Source organism: Cucurbita pepo, chromosome 3 (genome assembly GCF_057944985.1).
Source record: "Cucurbita pepo subsp. pepo isolate OVF chromosome 3, ASM5794498v1, whole genome shotgun sequence".
Classification (NCBI taxonomy): domain Eukaryota; kingdom Viridiplantae; phylum Streptophyta; class Magnoliopsida; order Cucurbitales; family Cucurbitaceae; genus Cucurbita; species Cucurbita pepo.
The window spans coordinates 14073909-14095323 of NC_141800.1; the positions used below are offsets into that span (position 1 = coordinate 14073909).

At 36.6% G+C, this 21415-nt stretch overlaps 4 protein-coding genes across 4 annotated transcripts; 2 read left to right on the top strand and 2 right to left on the bottom strand.

Annotated features, from left to right (window-relative positions):
• Positions 1-2196: 2196 nt before the first annotated feature.
• Positions 2197-9449, bottom strand: LOC111790324 (protein MODIFIED TRANSPORT TO THE VACUOLE 1). The gene is made up of 5 exons (XM_023671186.2): positions 8833-9449; positions 7445-8170; positions 7148-7303; positions 5633-6559; positions 2197-2679 (listed from the first exon to the last, which is right to left on the bottom strand). Exons 1-5 carry the CDS (start codon positions 9037-9039, stop codon positions 2638-2640), a joined length of 2058 nt encoding a protein of 685 aa, XP_023526954.1. The 5' UTR covers positions 9040-9449; the 3' UTR covers positions 2197-2637.
• A 1720-nt stretch (positions 9450-11169) lies between these two features.
• On the top strand, positions 11170-14000 carry LOC111790261 (protein JINGUBANG-like). The gene is made up of 3 exons (XM_023671125.2): positions 11170-11782; positions 12325-12661; positions 13407-14000. Exons 1-3 carry the CDS (start codon positions 11209-11211, stop codon positions 13855-13857), a joined length of 1362 nt encoding a protein of 453 aa, XP_023526893.1. The 5' UTR covers positions 11170-11208; the 3' UTR covers positions 13858-14000.
• A 1020-nt stretch (positions 14001-15020) lies between these two features.
• On the bottom strand, positions 15021-17421 carry LOC111791527 (protein JINGUBANG-like). Its single transcript, XM_023672911.2, has 2 exons — positions 16376-17421; positions 15021-15830 (listed from the first exon to the last, which is right to left on the bottom strand). The coding sequence occupies exons 1-2, from the start codon at positions 17066-17068 to the stop codon at positions 15084-15086; spliced, it is 1440 nt and encodes a 479-aa protein (XP_023528679.2). The 5' UTR covers positions 17069-17421; the 3' UTR covers positions 15021-15083.
• Positions 17422-18129: 708 nt separating this feature from the next.
• Positions 18130-21292, top strand: LOC111791475 (uncharacterized). Its single transcript, XM_023672837.2, has 4 exons — positions 18130-18629; positions 19125-19569; positions 19663-19778; positions 20616-21292. Exons 1-4 carry the CDS (start codon positions 18155-18157, stop codon positions 21023-21025), a joined length of 1446 nt encoding a protein of 481 aa, XP_023528605.1. The 5' UTR covers positions 18130-18154; the 3' UTR covers positions 21026-21292.
• Positions 21293-21415: the final 123 nt, after the last annotated feature.

Consider the following 21415-nt stretch of genomic DNA (forward strand, 5'->3'; position numbering starts at 1 on the left):
AATCAATTTTATTTTATAATTTCTTTCGCCCATATTATCATTTAACAAAAAGGTTCAAAAATACTTCATTATTTATTTATTTATTTATTAAACTAAAGTGTTACGAGTAAGATTAGATTTAAAATATTTCAAGACAACGGAGATAAAAATCCATAATGAAAACAGGTTCAAAGTTAGGTAGGTAAGTTAAAGTCAATCAAGAATTTGAGTGAACTCCGCTCCGCTCGTGTACCTCGAGCCAAAGCTCTAGGCGAAGAGTCGATAAGACCAACTCTAACACAGACATTCCATAGATAAATATTTTCACTCAAGCTCTAAGTTTGCTACATTTGTTCGCTATCTGACTTTGACATTAAAGTATGTGGCAAACACTACACTGATGTGGCAGAGTTATCACTCTTTTGCACGTATCTTATCTTTAAAGTGCAAATTTATAGACCGAAGTTAGAACTTTCATTTTAAATGTATTTAGAAATCACACAAAAAAAAAATTAATAACATAGAATGAGATCTCTAATAAATTAATTTAATTCTTTGAATGGAATTTTTAATGTGTGGACATGTGTCGAACACGTGTTATATGTAGGACCAAATACAAATAATAAATTAGATATTAAATTGTAAATTAAATTAATTAATAATTAAAAAACGAGTACCATTATTAACTTATACCATTTCTTTTACGCAACATTATTGGAGGTTAATTTAATTAAATAAATCTTTATAAATATATATATTTATATTTAAAAGAAGGCTCTTTTTTGCTTTGATTTTTCTAGAAAAGGGTTGGCAAGAACTTATTTGGTAGTAAATAAACTATCTAAATCAATTAAAGTTTTTTCTTTTTTTTTTTCCATTAATTTATTATTATTGTTTTGTTTTTTTGTATATAAAAGCAATATATAGTGTAATTTAAAGGTACTTTTCATAATTTTAATTGGCGAGTAGTGCTTTCCTTTTGTTTTTTATATTAATATTCAAAAGCTTAAATTAATTATTGGAGTGAAAGCTTGTGCATCCATATTACTCCATTTTAATAATCATTTTAGTTCTTCAGAAGTATATCAAGTTGAGGATAATGTTGACATCAATTTTATAAAACAAATTAGCTCTAAATGGACGTATAGATTTGGTCCATCTGTTTATAAATTTTACAAGTAATGTATTTTAAGCCTCAATTTTTGTGGGAGCTTCGATAACTTTGTCGATTTAGCTTATTTGTCGGGTAAGATAAGAAAACTCTTATATTTTAAAAATGGGTTTCGTTTTAGATCTCTTAAACAATGAGTAGGAGTGAGAGATTCGAACATTTAAGCTTTTTGGTAAATGATATAGATATGTGTTTAAATTGGTTGAAAAATTAATTCTTTCCGTAAGAATAAAGAAAAGAGGGAGAAGTATGTTTGGGTGAAATAACAAATTTGTTAATTGATGAACATAAAATGTAGAGAGATTTGGATAATGGATAAGATTATGGAGTAATCTACAGAGATCAGATGATGCACATTGGCAGCAATAATAAGAGTAGCCAAGAATCTTTATGTCAATCAGTGATACCAAAAGCAAAGCATACAGGGAAAAAGTGCATTTCTTTTTCACTTTTTCTTGTTCCTTAACATGGAATCAAGGTGTAATTGCTTGTAGTTAGATCAATAATGTAGGTTTTGAATCTCTTTTATGGCTTTTCTTGGAAGCAACTTTTGTTTCAAAAAAATTTACCTAAATTCATTTTCTTCTTGAATTAATTGATGGATCAAATTTGTTCTCTTTCTTCAAATAATATATATATATAACGAAACATTCTTTAGAAGGCACACTGCCTCACTCGTTGGGGTCCCACGTCAATTGAAGAGGGGGTGAATTGTGATATCCCACATCAATTGAAGAGGAGAACGAACCATAAGGGTGTGGAAACCTCTTCCTAGCCAACACACTTCAAAAATCTTGAAATGAAGCTCAAAAGGAAAAGGTCAAAGAGGAAAGAGGACAATAGCATAGGACTTGGATCCGATAGTAACACTTACTTACACCTAAAGTAAGAAGAGGAATCATAATCACATTCCTACATTATCCACTCTAAATGGACTATGTACTCTCTTAAAGTGAGGAAAATAATAGACAGCTGCCATTCAGTTCATATGCAACAAAAGGATGGATATTTGTTGCTATCCACATTCATATACAGGAAGAGATGCATTAAAAGATTCCAAAGAACAATCTGCATCATTACCATAACCACTACAATTGCAAGTGTTTCATGTGAGCAAAACAAACAAACAAACAAGGGGACTCTACACCTTTCTTTTTTTTCGTTTTTCTTTTGGCAAAATGAGACTCTACAGATGGGAATATGAGCAAGATACACAACCAGTCCAAGAATTACCACAAATATAGAATTGAGTATGTAAAAGCAAGTCATTCTTCTTCAACTTAATCGACCCTGTTTCCATTTTCTCAGCTTTCCTAGTTCTTGACGACCTACCCATTTATCATATGCGCATTTTGATGCAATTCCTCGACATCGTCAGAATTGCGATACTCATTCGTCTCAAATGGGATAGAACCGTGGTTTTCATTCATCATCTTCACCTAAGTTGCCAACAATGACTAGTAAGAACCATGATAATGGGAGTATATTCAGACTACCCGCTTTGGATCCCGAGCAGCTGCAACATGGTCCTACAAGATAAAAAAAAAAAATTGTAAAGTAACATGCATTATCCCATCCCCATTTATTTTTTATAAGCTTTATACGACTAGATGATATTAATCTAGAGCAAGCATTTAAACTTATAATGGAAGTTGTCCTTTTTCAACAAAGAAAAGAAAAGTAGGAAAAGAATATGTACCAGGAAGCATATACAAACATGAAATTCAACTCCTCAGCCCCTGTTTCCAATTCGTACTTACCTTTCTTGCATTAGCCAGTGGAATCTAAAACTTGGTACGGAGAAATTTATTCATATACAGTAAGCAGATACTGAAGATGGGATTATAAATGTAAAAACGAAAAGTTCACTATTCACAACCATTTTCTTTTCAGACAGTAAAATTGAATTGGAGCAGGACACAGCCTTAACTGATCAGGCAAAAGAGGGGGGAAAACCCAACTGTTGGGCACTTTAGCACATAAGAATCCTCGAATGCCAAGGCACCAAAGAAGAATTAATCTCATACGCAGTAAAATATTTGCATGCATATATAATCTCTCCCACTAAGTGTTGGTGAAAGGGTGATGCATAAGAAGGAGATGTAGCTAGAGTAAAAATCCTTCATAAACTAAAAGACCAACATAATCTCAATAGAACTTCAAAACCACAAACATGGCTATGAAAGGAAGGATTTACAAGAGTAGTGTCGAGATAGAATTTTGGATACTCTCCAGGACATTATGCATTTGGTTGAAAGTGCAAGTGTAGCAAGAAAATTTTGTACCATTGGAACTAAAATCATAGGGGATCAGAGATCTGCAGGCTAGTAGTCAATAATAACCGTCGAGCCACTCTTACCCTGATTTTTGTAATTATTCCAGTTCTTATATAACTAAAAGTTGGAAGATTCACTTGTAAAGGTTTTCTTCTCTTCTACCTTAGCAGTATTGTATCACCACGAAACTTTTTTCCTTCTCTTAGGGAAGTGAAGTTTTTTTCCTCTCGATATTTTCCCTTTTAGCAGCTATAATTTGAACTTTTATGCTTCTTGATGTACCAGCCCTGTTAGCACTTGGCACCCACTGGATGCTCTAGTTTTCTTCTGTTTAACTTCTTTGGAATATACAAGACAACCCAACCCCTCTTAAAGCGCAAAAAATGCATATACATACATATTGTGTAAGGAGATCCTCTCTTGCTGTTGACTTCTCGTTGTGCATGTTTGGTTTTTGGGGCTGTCATGGGTTACCAATGATGTTGCAAGTCTATGATTAAACCTCAAATTTCCACAAGTGAACATATTAGATCCAAATTGGATCCATCGTACCCTCTCTCTCCCACACCATCTACTTTCTCTCTCACTGTTCCCCTCTCTCTATCTCTCTACTTTCTTTCTCCCTTCATTAACGAATTCCTGTCGATGGGTTCTGTGTGGAATGTGTAGGGTCGGAGGAGTATATGTTTCCTTACTTTGTCCAGATGAGAAGATCTGAGGGTTTTCTACATGGATCAGTGTCGATTAACATTGCATTTCAAGGTAAAAAGTTAGGAACTGTACAGAAGCTTAGTGTTTTGAGGCATGAAAAGTAAACTAAATGGACTAAACGAGGAGCATTCAGTAGAGTCCAACAGGGGCGCCAGGGAGACAGAAATGAGAGAGGGAAATGTAAGATAGAAAGAGAATAAAATTGATTCTATTTTAAAAGTTGAGGGATTAAGTTTTAAAATTGAAAGTTAAGGGATTGGTTTTTACTTTGAATGTTCTATGGTGCAATTTGTTTCCTTTTTAAATTTTGAGGATTTAATTTTTAAAATTGAAAGTTTAGGAGGCAATTGTAACAATCAGGACCCATTAGGGGTGGTTGGTGCAATCCAAATACTTTTAATGTTTTGTTAAATTTTTAAATTTTAAATCTGGAGCACTACGAATCAAGCCTGGGATTTGGGATTTAGAAGAAGACACGTGATAGAAAGGTGCTTCTTAAATCTTGGGTGGTTGATGGTAATCGGGACAGTTTGAGATGGAAGATTGATCCCTCAGGTGGGTTCTCAACTCAATCCACTTTTTTAAAACTCAACTAAGGGGGCAACGAAGAAAAACTTTCCTATGGTAAGACTCATCTGGAAGCTTAAAATCCCCAAAAAAGTGAAGGTTTTCATGTGGCCACTTGCTTATAGAAGCTTAAATACTCGTGAGAAGCCTCAAAGGAAGCTCCAAAACTGGTCCCTGTCTCCCTCCATATGCTTTCTGTCTTAAGGAGGAGGAATTTCTGGATATCTTGTTGCGTTGTGAATTTTGCTTCTGAAGGGTGGTCTATTTTGTTGGGGGTGTCAGTTCTCTTCCCAAGAAGATTAATGATTAGTTGCTCGATGGGCTTGATGGAAACTGTTTTGATGGAAGAGGAAATATCCTTTGGAAGCTGTGCAACCCGTTCTCTCCTTTGGTGTCGTGGAAAAAAAGAAATAGTAAGATGTTTGAAGATGAGTCTGCGTCTTTTGATTCTTTTTGGATCTTTCGTTGAATATACATACCCGTTTCTTATCAATAAATAAATAATCTGGTAGGATTTATAATGAGCATGCTTAAACGAAGTTTTAATTAGTTCGTCAAGCAGCTTTGGGTGTCGCGGCTAGGGGATTGGGATCAATCAGTCTAATGGTTAACTTAGATGATTTGGTGGCTCCTTTCTTTTCTTTGATAATTATCTTTCTTTATTCTTGTTTCTTAGTTAACCATCCGGAAAACAGATTTCCAATCCAGTGGTCAGTTGGCCACTAACTCTCAGGATATTCCCACTAAACTTATCACCATAATTCTCTAGCCACATTCTTAATCATTAAAATTGTAATTAGAAGAAAAGGAAAGAAAAAGAAAACAAAAGATCAGAATATTATCATCTCTAAAGTCTCATGCTGCAGTATTAAAATTCAGGGCATAAAGTTACGAAAATTAACAAAAAGTTCAATGAAATTAAACTTACCGAGATAAAATCAAAAGCTCTGGTATCTTCCTTCTTTGAACTATTCATCACAGAACTAGGTGATTGTGCTGCAAGATTTGGCTGGAATATGTCCGGAAGGGGTGAAGAATATCCTCCACCGCTTGATTGGAGATTGGGGTTCCCAAACTGTTGGTAATTGGACATGGCTGATAATAATTGTTGTTGAGTAAAGAAGTTTCCGGTGGGAGCATAACCCATTGGCTGAGAAGAAAAGGCTGGATTGAACATCATGCCTGAGGGAAGATAAGGCATTCCAGGGAAAAAGGTGGCATTCATATTTGTCCCAACCATTGGTGAACTGTACGTGCCAGTTAAAGAATCATGAGGAACCTGATTCTGATGGTTGGGTTGACTAGAAACCGAGAATAAAGATTCAGACAGTGAATCCTTAGAATCTCCTTTATCTTTGTTCTTCAATGCATCTTCATGAATGGACAAACCACTCATCAAATCAATAACATCTTTCCTTGCATGTTCTTGTACAGCAGGTTCAGAACTTGATCCGAAAATATCAAAAACTCCAGGTTCATTTTTCTGTTCTGAGGTAGGCTTTTTATTTTCATCAGTAACCTGATCATTTTCAAAGTTCATCCCAGAAAATAGATCATCTGGATTTTCTCTAGTTTCAGTTGTATGAAACAGGACATCTGAAAAAGGGTCATCGTCATTCTTTAGTTCGCTGGTGCTTGTGACGGTGTTTAGGCCACCTCCAAATAAGTCATCTACTAATGGGACACTTGACAGGTTTTCCACCTCTAAGGATTTGTCGGTTCCACCGTAATCACCTGCATCACTAGTGTCTAATAAGTCTGGCATCTGAATGGTGGAACTGGTGTTGCTTGGTAGAGACTTCTCGGAATCATTCATGGGGGGAACTCCTTTTCCTCCATCTAAAAGAGGCATAACCTGCCCAAAGAGACAAGGGAATAAATTATAATTCCTTTTCAGGATAAGACCCCAAAGTTGAGCCTATATTATTTTCTCAAGCAATTGTAACCAAATTATACTGTATCAAAGGATAAAAATCCAAATGACGGATTTATTCAACAATTTCATCAACTATCATGCAGAGGCTTCCTTCAATTTTTAAAGAGTAAATATTCATTTCAAAGGAGAAGCAAAGTAATAGCATTATAACAGGTTCTATAGTATTCAAGGAAATATTTCCTTAGTCAAGCGAAGTAATAGCTTCCTTAGTCAACCAAATCTTATAGATGAAAAGTAAGACATCGTAACAGAAAAAGTGATTACAACAAGGCCTAGGATATAACAATGTCAACAAGTACCTACAACTCATAGTAATTATGATATTCTAATAACTTTTGCATCTCGACCGGATTAAGTAAGATGGAGGAGTTAATTCTGATATGATCTTTTCCCCATCAGGAAGGAAAAAAAAACATGCCTCCAATACCTCTTTAAGAAGAAAGTCACTCAAAGAAAACGAGAAAACAAGCATAAACATTATGTTTTGCAGGCAGACAGATGATTTACCTTGCTAGCTTTGTCTCTAAGAGATGCCTGGGGGGATTCAGAACATCCAATTACTGCATCTTGATTTTCACTGAAATAAGATGTCACAATTGAAAAATGTTCATCGCCACTTCTCCTAACAATTGACTCAAGGATGCAGAGAGCTTTGAAGCGAACCTGAAGAGTGAAATTCTCATCAATCAGATTGAGTGACAAATCGACATACAAATATCAACTATCATTTTTTAAATCCAAAACATAAAGCCAGCCTTTGCTCATATAATATCATAGAAAAGATTATTAACAGCAAGAACATGCCTGCCATGATGGGGATTTAAGCTTTGTTTCGAGAGCATGACTCAGCACCAATGCATCTAACTTTGCAGCTTCCACAAGAAATGCTTGAATGGCATCTCGAGTTGGTTGCAAACGCACACCACCTGCTGTTGCAATGGTCTCCAGTAACCTCTCTTCTCGAGTTTTGCTCACTGAAGAGCCAGAACTTGAGTTCCCATTACTTACCCTAGAATCCTGGTTCCAAGTTCCACTAGTAGTACTCTTTGATGTCCCCAGAGTCTCACGACCATATTCAACTGGTTCATATCTATTATCATACGCAATTTCAGTAGTCAACGACCTCTGAAGATTGGGACCCCGGGGGCTACTAGTGCCATTCTTTCTTGATGAATGACCTTGGGCGAAATTACTTAGACCTTGTTTGATTGATGCACTTCCTAGACCAACTACCTCGCTAAGAAATGATTTTTTATCTTCTGGTGGTGGTTCATAATTTGAATTCCCAAAACCTTGAATTCGACGGTTAAGATTCTCAGATGGTGCAGGCTTGTTATCCTCTTCAGCAAAGATAGCAGAAATGGCATCATGAGCAGTCTCCCTCACAGCTTTATTGAGTGCATCACCTTTAAGGGGGTCCGGTTGTCCCTTGTAATGAAATAACTGGCGCACAGCCACAGAGTGCCTCTGCATTTCCCTTCTGAATTCCACACCAGACTTCCCAACTGCATACTTTATCAACCTAAGAGCCTGTAGTAAAATCAAGCACGAGTTCAAATTTTCACAAATAAGAAAAACACATGGAAACTTTCAATGGGAGAATTTCAACTCATGGAATTTTAATTAAACTGCAGCACGCGTTAAGTATCAAACTAGCCATCCGCAGAATACAAAAACTAAATTAAAAGTATATAATAGCTATCAACCAAATGATACAATTCCACATTATATTCATGTCGCCCAGTCTATAATGACGAATATCGTGGAAGAGACAAGATTTAAAACAAAACAAGCTAAGTCAATATCAATTATATAAAAAATACTTCAGATTATAAGCTCTAAAATTATCATCTCTGAGAAAACATAAGTAAAAGAAAACTGAAAGGGATATGTATGAATTTTTGTGTTTCATTATTCTATCAACATTTGAACAATGTGGAAATACCAAAACCAAGCGATTCCCGAGCTACAATAAAAACTAAACATTTCGCCGAATTAGGAAGCTTACAACACAACCCAAAAACGCATTACTTGACTCTGCCGCACTTTCTAAGACCACCGAAGAATCAGAGAACAAAAGTCCTAATTGCACTGATAAAATATACTACTCCCTGGATAACACATCCACCAAATTAAGTTCGAAATTAAAATAAGAGGAATCAGAACAGAACGAGCAGAAAAGATGTAGATACCTTCTGTTTGACAATCGGGCTCTTATGTTCAAGCCTCTTCAGAATGAATTCCGAAAACTCCTTGACAATACTGACATGCGAAGATCTCAAAACTTCGCAAATCTCTTCCAATTTGTACACCGGGGTGACCTTGTCCTCGTCCGAAGTCGCCGCATCAATCATTCGCGACCTCCAGTACGACTCTACAGCTCTCCGACTCGAATCCATATTGACCAATTAAGACTACTAAATCCTTCACAGAAAACAATCGCTGCAGACTCGATCCACCCTAAATCAATCCTATTCCTGATCCAAATCCCAGATATCCAAGAAATGCCAAGAACCCTTCGGTTTAATCAATGCTTACCTTATCCTCCAAGTAGTCTCACCACGCAAACCTAATCAGATTCGTTCGAAATTAAAAACTGAATCTCTTTAATCCAGCCGATCTTCGTTGTGAAGCGAAATTTAGTATCGGAATCGAGGTTCTTGCAATCTGAAGATGGAAAAAAAAATTGCCAGAATTGAAGAAACTTCGGATTCACCCGGTCCGTGCAGGCGACGACCACACCTCGGCCCACTGCTGAAATTCACGTTCACAGTGCCACCTGCGAAATGCGATTAAATTTTGTTTAACTTCTAAAATTTTCTTTCTGAAATATAAATGAAATTTCCTCTTCTCAACTTTAATTTTTTTTTTTTTTTTTTTTTTTTTTTTAACCCTCAAATTTTAAATTTTTTATCAAAAGATAAGCTTATTTATTTATTTATTTATTCTTTGTGATCAACGGTGGATCTTGGAGTTGGGCCCACGCACAATTTTTTCGACCAAATAAATTTTATCCGATATCTAATTTTACTTTCAAAACACCTAACTAAATATTAATACCAGAAATTTGGTTTTAACTATTTATTACTTTAAATAATTAAAATCCGCATTTCTAATTTGGTTTTAACTATTTATTAGTTTAAATAATTAAAAACTATATTCCTAACTTCTATGAGTAAATATGAACCTAAACTTAATTCCTTCTTCCAAAAAATTTAAATATTCACCTCGTTTTTGTCGCAGTAAAAAAAAATAATATACCACGAGTAAATTTTTTTTAAAATGTGCGTAGATTATATTTAATATTGTTGGTTATTTATTTAATTTTTCTTAAGTTTTTGTTCTTTAAAAAAAACGTTTATATTTGTGTAATAAAAGTGAAAAAAAAATGTGTAAAAATAGTTAATGAATCTACCGTAGCCCTACGTGGAAATCACTACCAGGGGAGTTGATACCAAATGATATGGAATCACTACAACAGACTAAGACTCAGATTACCTTGTTAATCGAATATTTTAAAGCAAGAACATTGTTTGAGATTTGAATCGCTCCACAAGCAAGATCGATCATGTCTAACTTGAATGATTCTGGTTGATCAAATATCTCAATGCAAGAACACTTGATTGATATTCGAATCACTCCATAAGCAAAATTGATCGTGTCGAACTTGAATGATTCTACATACAATCTAAACTACATAAAATTGAAAAGAAACTGAGTTACTGGCTAAAAGTTAAAAGTAAGCATAAATACTTTTTTTTACCACATTTTCCAAATCTCCTTACAAATATAACATACATGGCTTTATATAGCCTAAAATAAAACTATTAAAGTATTCCAAGAGGTGTAACATTCCTACTTTATGACCATAATTCAATTACGTAAAATGTAACTAAAGTAAATAAAAAGTCTTAAAATATATTAATGAAATACAATAAATTGTAATTCACCCCAAAATTGTTAATGAAACTTCATTTTTCTTGAACGTGGCATGAATTGAAATATCTTTGTATAATTTTAATCGCATTTTTTTCCCATTTTCATTGAAATATATTGTACGATTAATGTTTCTTGGTTCATATCACCTACCTTTATTCTCATGACCGTCACTGCGATGTCGTCATTCACGTCGAGATGTCTTAGCTTTTCTTAAAAAATAAGAGTAGCATGTGGCTTACCACCGACTAAATCTTAGTGCTACTATTGAAGATCGAGGTGTGATAGTTGATCGACGAAAAAATGGTGACAAGCGACAAAAAAATCATACTGAAACGAGTACATACAATCAAGAATAAAGTGATATGTGAAGAAGATGAGGCGAAAAAAGATGGATCGACACGTTTGGACACCAACTAGGTAGGGGATGATTTGAGCATACATATTAATGATGTAAGCAAAATTGAGACCAAAAATAATTTAGTATTTAATCAAATCTCATCCGTTACATCCCTCCGGACATATGAACACGCTGGCTTGTCTGAAATTAATATATATATATAAATTTAATCGATTAAATATGTAATTGAAAGTAAAAAGACCATTGAATTAATCTTCCTTCCCAATCGGCCATGGAATCCCACCTCTGGACCTCCATTGAAGAACAAACAAAAAGCATCGATTTACCCCAAAACGACGCCGTATTACCCGACCCCATTCTCTTCCCTACTTCTCCGGCCAGACCCTCCTCCGCGTCCGTCCCAACTCCGTGGGCAATGTCGTCGCCGCCGCGGACAAATCAGCAACCTTTTGTTTACCACTGCATAGCCTCTCTCCACCGGCCGGACGGCAACATACTGTCAATTGCGATGACAAAGGAGTTTATATATGTGGGGTCGGAGAGTGGGCGGATTCAGTCGTGGAAGCTGCCGGAGTGCCCGGGAGTTGGGTTCATAAAGGCCAGCTCCGGTCAAGTTGGAGCCATGTTTGCGTGTGGGAGGATGCTGTTTAGTTCCCATGGGGATTACAGAGTTCGGATTTGGGAAGTGAAAATGGGAAATAAGAGATTGAAACCCAAAAAGATTTCGACTTTGCCCCCAAAACGCTCGCTTTTTGTGGTCAGAAACGGCCGCCGGCAGCTGCAGCAGCATTCCGATCACATTTCTTGCTTGGCTTACAACGATTCTGACAAGCTTCTCTACACAGGTAAAATGGGTTTTTATTTATTCACCCGTAGAGAGTCCCACATTTACTAATTTCGAGAATGATCATCAATTTATAAGTACGCATATTTATTGGTAGGAAGCCTCTTGAGAAACCAAAAGACAATAATTTATGTTCAAAGTGGATAATATCATACCATTGTAGAGATCTGTAACTCTTAACATGATATTAGAGTCGTGCCCTTAACTTAGCTATGTCAATAGAATCCTCCAATGTCGAACAAAAAAGCTGAACATAGAGTGTACTTTGTTCAAGGACTCCAAAGAAGGAGTTGAGTCTTAATCTAAGGAGAGACGGTTTGAGGGCTTCATAGGCCTAAGGGAGGTTCTATAAGGGAGGTTCTACCGTGTATTTTATTCGAGGGGAGGATTGAGTTTATAGGTAAGAAATACATCTACGTATGAAGTCTTTTGAGTTAGCTCAAAGTATACAATATTATAGAGCAGGTGATTTTTAATATTATTTTTGTTTTGAAAATTTATATTAATATTATAGTTTTATGAGATTTTTATTTATCGATGAAGGTTCGTGGGATAGCAGAGTGAAAGCTTGGAACATCTCAGAAAATCGATGTGTAGATTCATTTGTAGCTCATGAAGGCCATGTAAATGCAATTGTCATAAACCAAGAAGATGGTTGCGTTTTCACTTGTTCTTCTGATACCTCTGTCAAGATCTGGAGAAGGGTTTATGGAGAAAGCTCCCATATTTTAACCATGATCCTCAAGTTCCAACTCTCCCCCGTCAATGCGCTCGCCCTAAGCCTCCCGTCGTCGTCGTCGTCGAAACCATGCAACTTTCTCTACTCGGGTTATTCGGATGGCCACATCAACTTTTGGGAGAAGGAGAGCTCCTCAAGTAGGTAATGTTAAATCACTACTCAACCCGACTATTTTTTATTTTCCAGTAGAATTTGAAAATAGAACATAGAGAGGAAATCGAACACATACTCTGCTAAATCATTCCTTCATTAAGTTGAACCCAAAGTGCCCTTAATCGAGTAGCCTCCCCTTAATCGAGGCTCAACTCCTTTCTCTGGAGCCCGTACATCCTTTGTTCGACACTTTAGTCACTTTTGACTATACTTTCGAGGCTCACAATTCTTTGTTCAATATGTGAGAATTATATTGACATGACTAAGTTTAGAGCGTTAGGGCATGACTCTGATAACATGTTAGGAATTACGGATCTACAGAATAGTATGATATTGTCCACTTTGAAAGTAAACTCTAGTCGCTTTGCTTTGGGCTTCCCCAAAAGGCCTCAATTAAGATAGTATTCCACTAAATTAATCAATGTGGGAGTCACTTTTTAATAATCCTCAACACACTTTTTGTTAAAATCAATTAAAAATAGGAGACATTATAAGACACTCTGTAAAAACTACTACCAATCGAGAATATGAGATATTTCAAGACACTCGATAGAAATTACTATGCTCTGTGCTTCAATCGAGAACACTAGGTAGAAACTAATACAATCTACTCCTAAAATATGTAAAAAAAAAATTCTAAAATATTTAATCTTTGTTCGTAAAACGTCTAAACCATTTTATATAATTATCGTACTTAACCCGAGCGATGATGTTTTTAACATATTCATGATAGGTACAATCATGGAGGGTTGTTACAAGGCCATCACTTCGCAGTTCTGTGCTTAGTAACGGTAAAAGATTTGATTCTGAGTGGGTCAGAAGACACGGCGATTAGGATATGGAGGAGAGAGGGGAGAGGAAATGGGTATGTTCATTGGTGCCTTTCAGTGATCGAGGGGCACCATGGGCCAGTCAGGTGCTTGGCGGCGGGCATGGAGATGGATAACATGGGGAATATGTTGGTTTGCAGTGCCAGTTTGGATCAGAGCTTTAAGGTCTGGAGAGTGAAGCTTTTTCCTCCGCCGGTGATGAACAGGTCGGAGATGAATGTGGAACAGTTGAAGAAGGAGATTGTTGGATGTGATGAAATGAATAATCCTGTTCTTTCACCTTCTTGGGTACAGAAGAGGAAGCTTCAATTTGATGATTATTATGTATCTAATAATAATAATAATCCCTTTTAATTACCTTCAACGGGATTGATGTTTTCGAGTCGTTGTTAGTTCGATATTCAGTATATCATCGAGGATAAGACCCCAAGTCCCCTCTTTTGATATTTAGACAACCATTGTGTTTGTTGTTATCGAAATTCTCCGGTGTTTTAGTAGCCGACTAAATAAATTTAGATTGGTCGAGAACTTTGGTAGTTTTAAACATTAAAGGCAGTCACAAGAAAAATTAATACGTTCGTGCCACACACTTCAAGTCTATCCATGTCTCACAGTAAATTCAAGCTATATTTAAGACATAGCTCTATTTATCCTTAAACTTTCAAAAATTTATCAGACGTATTCTTAAACTTTCAAAATGTTAAAGAATAAATAATTTTACTTTTAGTTTTGAATAGAAACCCGTTAATACTTTATTTCAAAAATACTTTTAAACTTTTAAAAGATTTACTAATATTCTTAAATTTATTTTATATAATAGATTTCAACACGGGAAAGTAGGTTCTTCCTCTAACTCAACACAAATTTAAAGAAATATGATATTTGGAGTGTAGATAAATAATTTATATTCATATTGAAACGTAGTAATAACGGTTTGTATTAATGGTAATAGTATATTTTAACTAAAAAGAAAAAAAGTTATTTTTAAGGGTTTTTAGGCTATTTTTTAAATATAACTTTTTTATAAAAAAAAATAGTAACAATTTTTTATTTAAATTTTAAGAATATTATTAAAAAATTTAAAAGGTTAGATATAAAATTTAAGGAATATTTTTATTAATTTAATAAAAAATAATAAAATTGGGATGTAATTCAAAAAAATGAGGAAGGACATGATAAACAGAGACAGCCGACAGTGTATTTCCCAAGTATATAATTACAGAGGTGAATTTCATTCAATTCCTTTTTGATTTGACGCTTCAATTTATTAATATAGTTACTGTCAAGTCAACATCACATCACTGCTGTCATATACCATGACAAGCTGTCTTAATTTCGACGTTGACTTTAATTTTATTTTATTTTTTTAATTTTCATAGTTACCTTAAATTTATAAGATTATTATTAAATAACTCTCCAATTTTCAAATTCATTTTTTAATTATTTTTTAAAAAATTATGAAATTTTGAAATGTATTTTCATAAATATGCAATAAATAAGTGCAATTTTTCAAGAAATACAAAACTAAATCACTCCTATATTAATTAAAAGTTAATAAAAATTTCCACGTAATTTAGTTATTACATTACATCAGAATACTCCGTCCCATTCTGCAAAGATCGATTACGTGTCCCGTTTTTCGTACACGTCACGCGCCAAACTTTAAGGACGCCGTCCAGGCTTCCGCTACAAATAGTGCAGCCGTCGTCGGCCTCCTCCACCACCTCTTCAGAAACAGAGCCGGAAAACGCCGCCACGCATCTCACTGGCCCACGGTGCCCGACTAGCACCGCCAAACACGTGTGCATCTGGCAATCCACCTCATCCCTGGCCCACACACGACACGTGGTATCCGCGGACCCACTCACCACGTACTTCCCAACGGTGGCCAAACACATGACCGCATGGGTATGGCCTTGCAACGAACCGCCGTACTTAAGCTGGCCGGAGAACCACCCTCTGAGCCAAAAGTGGAGGTATCCATCGCTGCAGCCGCCGTAGAGGAGGCCGGAGTCGGTGGCTAGGCTGAGGGTTTTGACCGGAGAGAACTTGGTAGGGAGAGTGACGACGAGGGAGTGCGTGGGGCGGTCGCTCCGGGAGAAGTTGCGCCGCCAGACTCTGACGGTGGCGTCGTCGGAGGCGGTGTAGAGTAGGCCGTCATCGGCGGCGATGATGGCGTTGATTGGCTCGGAATGGGCTTGGATTGTTTCCACGCATTTGAAATCGGAGATGCGCCAAATTTTTACGGATTTATCGAGTGACGATGAATATAGAACATCGTCGGAAATGTTGATCGCCAGCGACGTTATTGGACCCATGTGCTTCATCTGAAACATAATTAATTTTGGATGACGAAAGTCCCACTAATTAAATGAATGATCCTGAGTTTATAAAGAATACTTCTCCCATTAAACCTTTTGGGCTATAATACACATTAAAAAAATTAAAAGATTTTATTACCCATTAAAAAAATATCACTTTTAAATGTTTAATTATAATTACAATAAATCATAAATTTAATTTCCTAAATATATATATATTTATATTATAATAATAGTAACTCAAAGAAATGGGCTATAATACACGTAATTAGTAAATTTATATATATATATATATATATAAACAATATTATTAAATGTATTAATTAAATATACTTAAAATAAATGGTATATCGAGTAGCTCAACCAAAACTATGTCCAAAGCAATAATGGTCATAAAGAATACAACACCAATATTTATTGGATTTTTAAAAAATATTTATTGAAAAATAAATAAATTAATGTATGAATTTGATGGTCTCTATACAGTGATGTCTCTATCTTGATTTTAAATATATATTTAGTTTAGAAGCAAAAGAGAAAAATTGAATTACCATTTTGTCCTTCCCTGAAATGTAGCTTCTGACATAATTTCCGGTGGCCGGAATAGTGGCGAGGCGGAGATGTTTGAGGCCTCTATCCCAATTCCGCCGCCAGACACGAATCTTGCAATCACTATACGCCGCATAGACTTTGTCATGAGAAACCTGCAAGGCCACCGCCATGGAGGCCTTTGTTTTAAGCTGACCACACTCTGTGAAGTCCGGCAGCTTCCAAATTCTGACTAAGTTGCTGTCAGAGCCAGTGTAGAGAATATCGTTAAAGATGGCAATGGATAAGATCTGCCCGTCTTTTTTTAGGACAGACGAGACGCAGCGGTGAGAAATCAGGAGGTCGGAGAGTTTGGTCGGTGCGGCGGCGGTGGTGGTGGTAGAAGCTGGGTGGAGAGGGGAGGTGGCTGGGGAGTTGTGGAAGCTTTGAGGGAGAGAAGGGCAGTTGTTGAGGTGAGGAGGTGTGAAGGGGAATTGAGAAAAGGAAGGTTCTTTGGTGGAGTTGCTTCTGTAAAACCGGCGGCCGGCAGCGGCGGCGGTAGAGGAAGTGGCGGTGGCGGTTGTTTTTCGGGTTTCTCTAATGGAGAAGGAGATGTTTGGAGGTGAGGAGTCCGGTGAGTTTAGAGAGGCCATTCTCTCTTGTTTTAGTGCTGGGATGTGCTGAAATGTAATGGAACCAAATGTGTAGTGTGACATTATTGTTTTGTTTTTTAAGGATTATTATTTGTGTGGGTTTCATTGGGTCCATTAATGGGGAGCTTCAAATCTTAATTAAAAGTTAGCAAATATGGAAATAGAAGTCTTGGTCCGAAAATTCGATCCATATCTTTGTCGAGAGTATATATAGAGATGTCTATGGGTTCTGCAAGACTGTCCGTTCCTATTTCCGCCACCTATTTTATTTTCCATCCTTACCAAATTTTCTATTTAGTTACGAGGATATATTTTCAATAGAAAACTTGTATTATTATAAATTGAAGTTTATACCGTACACTAAAACAAAATATAAAATTAATCTATATCGAATAGTGATTAAATAGTAAAATTCAATAGTGATGAATGCTACAAAAAAAAAAAAAAAAAACAACTTGAATAGATTAGTCGAATAAAAAAAAGAAAAAAAAAATCTTCTCGCTCCCTCACCCATTCCAGTTTAAATGGTGAATCTCGGTACTGTTCTAGATGAATACACAGAGAGCCCCGACAGTACTGTTCCAGATGAATATCCAGAGAGCCCCGACTCCCACAGGTTAAACTTTGAACTATTAAACATTGGACTTGTAATCTACCTAATTTCCTTCGAATTGAGCCAATCTTCGTTACAATCTTTTGTTATTCTACTCAAAGGATCTTCGTTCCATAACCATAAGTGGGATTTTACCTCGTACGACTTCCCTTTTTATATAATTAATTATAATACACGAAATAAAAAAAAGATTAAAAATACTCTCGTTATAAAGTGATGGATTAACATTTTTGAAAAAAAAAATAGTAAAAAGATATTTTATAGATAAAAATAAAAATGATCACTATAATATATATATATATATATATATATTTTTTAAAATTTGGAGAATTAATTAGTTTATAAGGTTACATGTGTATTCATTCAAACATGAAGTATATAAAAAGAAAATTAAATTTATTACACGAACTAATATAATATATTAAAAAAATATATAAATGTAAGTTAGCTAAATTTAGTGAATTTAAAAACGTAAAATATTAAGAAAAATATAATTTGAAAGAAAGAGAATTAGTGTGGGTGTTGTTGTGGAGTCGATGAGAGAAGGAATGAAGGCATGGCAATCCAAGATTTCAAGCCCAAAACAGACTGTTCGGTTAGAAATCGACCATACCAACACCGCCATGAGCTTCGACACCACCATGAGAGCTCAATCCTCAAACCCTCAAAGCCCTACTTCCAAACGGATGCTTGACCGCGCCCTCTCCTCTCGTAGAGTCCCTCATCACACTGGCGATCTTGACGACGACGACGACGACGACGATGTTTCGAAGACGAAGAAGCACAATTTCTCCTTCTTCACTCACCGGCTTTCCAATTACTTTGCTCGAATCGGACCCATTTCGGCCTGTCTTGCGCTCCTTGCCTTAATCCTTCTCTTGATTTCCTCTTTGATATTCTTTCACTCCCGCAGATTTGTGTGCGTTTCGTCTTATGATCATATTTCCCGCTCTGGATTCTTCGGCGTGGACGGGCTGGATTCGGATTTCGGTTCCCTCGGTGTGCCCTGGTGTAAGTTTTCTTGTTTATCCCTTTCTTCCCTGTGAATTGTGTCCGATCCACTCTAATTTCTCTGGCATTGTCGAGTTTTAGATCCCGTATACTTGTCTCAATATAATTGAAAATTAGATGCAGAACTATAATTAATTTACTTTCTGTATGATGAAAAGGAAACATCGAAAACAGTGGCGTTGTTTGTGGAATTGAATCTGTGTAACGCTTTTGTTGTAACAAGTTCGTAGTTGTAGTCTGATTAAATGCTATGAATGAACTTGCTGTTGCTTGTTGCTTGTTGCTTGTTGCTTGTTGAATTTGCTGATTAAATGCTATGCAGAACTATAGTATTTAATAATGTTGAATTTGCTGGATTACGATTAAGGTTCCTTATGAATGAACTAGTTCTATTCTCACTGACTTCACAGCTCTAGGTTCTAGTCTGATTAAATGATATGAAGTTCCTAAACTTGTTGCTTGTTTGAATCCTTATAATCCCATCGTTGGCAAAAGGCAGATCGAAACATGGAAAGACAGTGGAATGGACTACAAAAGATTTACTAAAGGGCTTGGAAGAGTTTGTCCCAATTTATGAGACTCGTCCCATAAAAAACAACATGTATGGAATGGGCTTTGATCACAGCTTTGGCCTTTGGTTCATTGCTCGTTGGCTAAAGCCAGATTTGATGATCGAGAGTGGTGCATTCAAGGGACACTCAACTTGGGTGTTGCGGCAAGCAATGCCAGATACGGCAATTATTTCGCTATCACCTCGTCACCCCGAAAAATACTTGAAGAAAGGGCCTGCTTACGTTGATGCTAACTGTACGTACTTTGCTGGAAAGGATTTTGTAGATTTTGGAAGTGTTGCTTGGAAAAAAGTGATGAAAGAACATGGAATTGACGATCTTAGTCGAGTCCTTGTGTTTTTCGATGATCATCAGAATGAACTAAAGAGGTAACCAGAACTTTATTGTGATCAAATATGTCTGTTGTCTATCGATCTACACAAGCTTTTATGCTGAAAATTTGTGTTGTAATTTGAGTGCAGAATAAAGCAGGCTGTGAAAGCCGGCTTTCAACATCTTGTTTTTGAGGATAACTATGATACTGGTACAGGAGATCACTATTCTTTAAGGCAGATGTGCGATCAGTTCTATATTAAAGGTGCCTGCTCTTCCACTTGTTTGTCATTCCACTTTGCTTTGTTTTTATACTGTTTAAATATGCCTAGGTTAAAAGACGACACAATTTCTTCTTCACATTATCTATTGGGTTACTGGATATGGATAAGGATTTTGTAACTACTCAAGCCCTCCGCTAGCGGTTTTTGTCCTTTTTGGAGTTCCCCTCGAGGTTTTTAAAACGCCTCTACTAGGGAGAGGTTTCCACACACTTATGAAAATGCTTCGTTCTCCTCTCCAACCGATGTGGGATCTCACAATCCGCCGCCCTACGGGGCCCAACGTCCTCGCTGGCACTCGTTCCCTTCTCCAATCGGTGTGGGACCCCACAATCCCCCTCTTCGGGGCCCAACGTCCTTGCTGGCACCCTGCCTAGTGTTCACCCCCCTTTAAGGCTCAGCCTCCTCGCAAGCACATCACCCAGTGTTTAGCTCTAATACCATTTGTAACAGTCCAAGCCCACCGCTAGTAGATATTGTTCTCTTTTGGGCTTTCCCTTCTAGGATTCTCCTTAAAGTTTTAAAACGTGTCTACTAGGGAGAGATTTCACACCCTTATAAGAAATGTTTCATTCTCCACTCCAACTGATGTGGGACCTTATAGATCTTCACACAAGGAGCCTTCCTTAATACAAACAAAAGCTGAAATCTAATGAGAAATTTAGAACTGATCCATGTGATGCTTGTAATATTTTCAGGATATAATGAATTCTAAATGATTTCCTGGGTTGCTTTGACTTATATGAAACTGGTACTGTGAGTTTGTGTCTGCGACAAATGAATTTGAAGTTTATTTGAATGCTTTTATATTTCTGATTTAGGAGGTGGGCACAGTTGCTTCAAGGACAGTGATGAAGCTAGAATCAGAGCAAAAAGAAAGTTGTTCTGGGACAAGGCAGTGGATATAGAAGAACTTTGTGGTCCATATGAATCCTGGTGGGGTGTCCGAGGCTACATGCGTGACGATTTTAACCATAGTAATAGGGCTATTTCCCATGCCGAGCACTTCCAAAACAGCAGGTACCTGGAGTCAATTCTTGATGTTTATTGGGAGCTTCCTCCTGTTGCTGGCCCTTCCTTAACACACCAGACTAGATACGATCCTGCTCGTGTTTCCAGCCCTATTGTCGAAGATGGCAGGTACGGGTTGTTCCGACGGCTTGGTTTAGCTCAACTCGAGACTTCTGTATTTAACGGATACACACAGATGGTCTATATTCAGGTATCTTAACAATAGCTGGGAGAGGATATGGCAGAGATTAGGCATTTTACCCTACTGTCAATAGTTAAAGACCTTAAGGTCTTGCCTGGTTTATCTTGTAGTCGTCCCCTAGTCATGAAATGCCATCTTTTTTCCTCACCCCTTCTGTTTTTCATATTTGAAGTCAATTTAGGGACAGATGCTCTGTTCAAACATATTGCTAGTGGTTTTGTTGATGACAGTTTTACAAATCGCCCATACCGACATGTTTTCGTATCCGCTACGACCTACGAGCAATCTTTAGAGCCTTAGAGGGAACAAATTTGCAAATTATGCCATTGTGATCTACCTGACGCGACAAGAGGCTGATAGGATAAAACTAGATCATGATCGTGATAACCACCGCTGAATATACTAAGA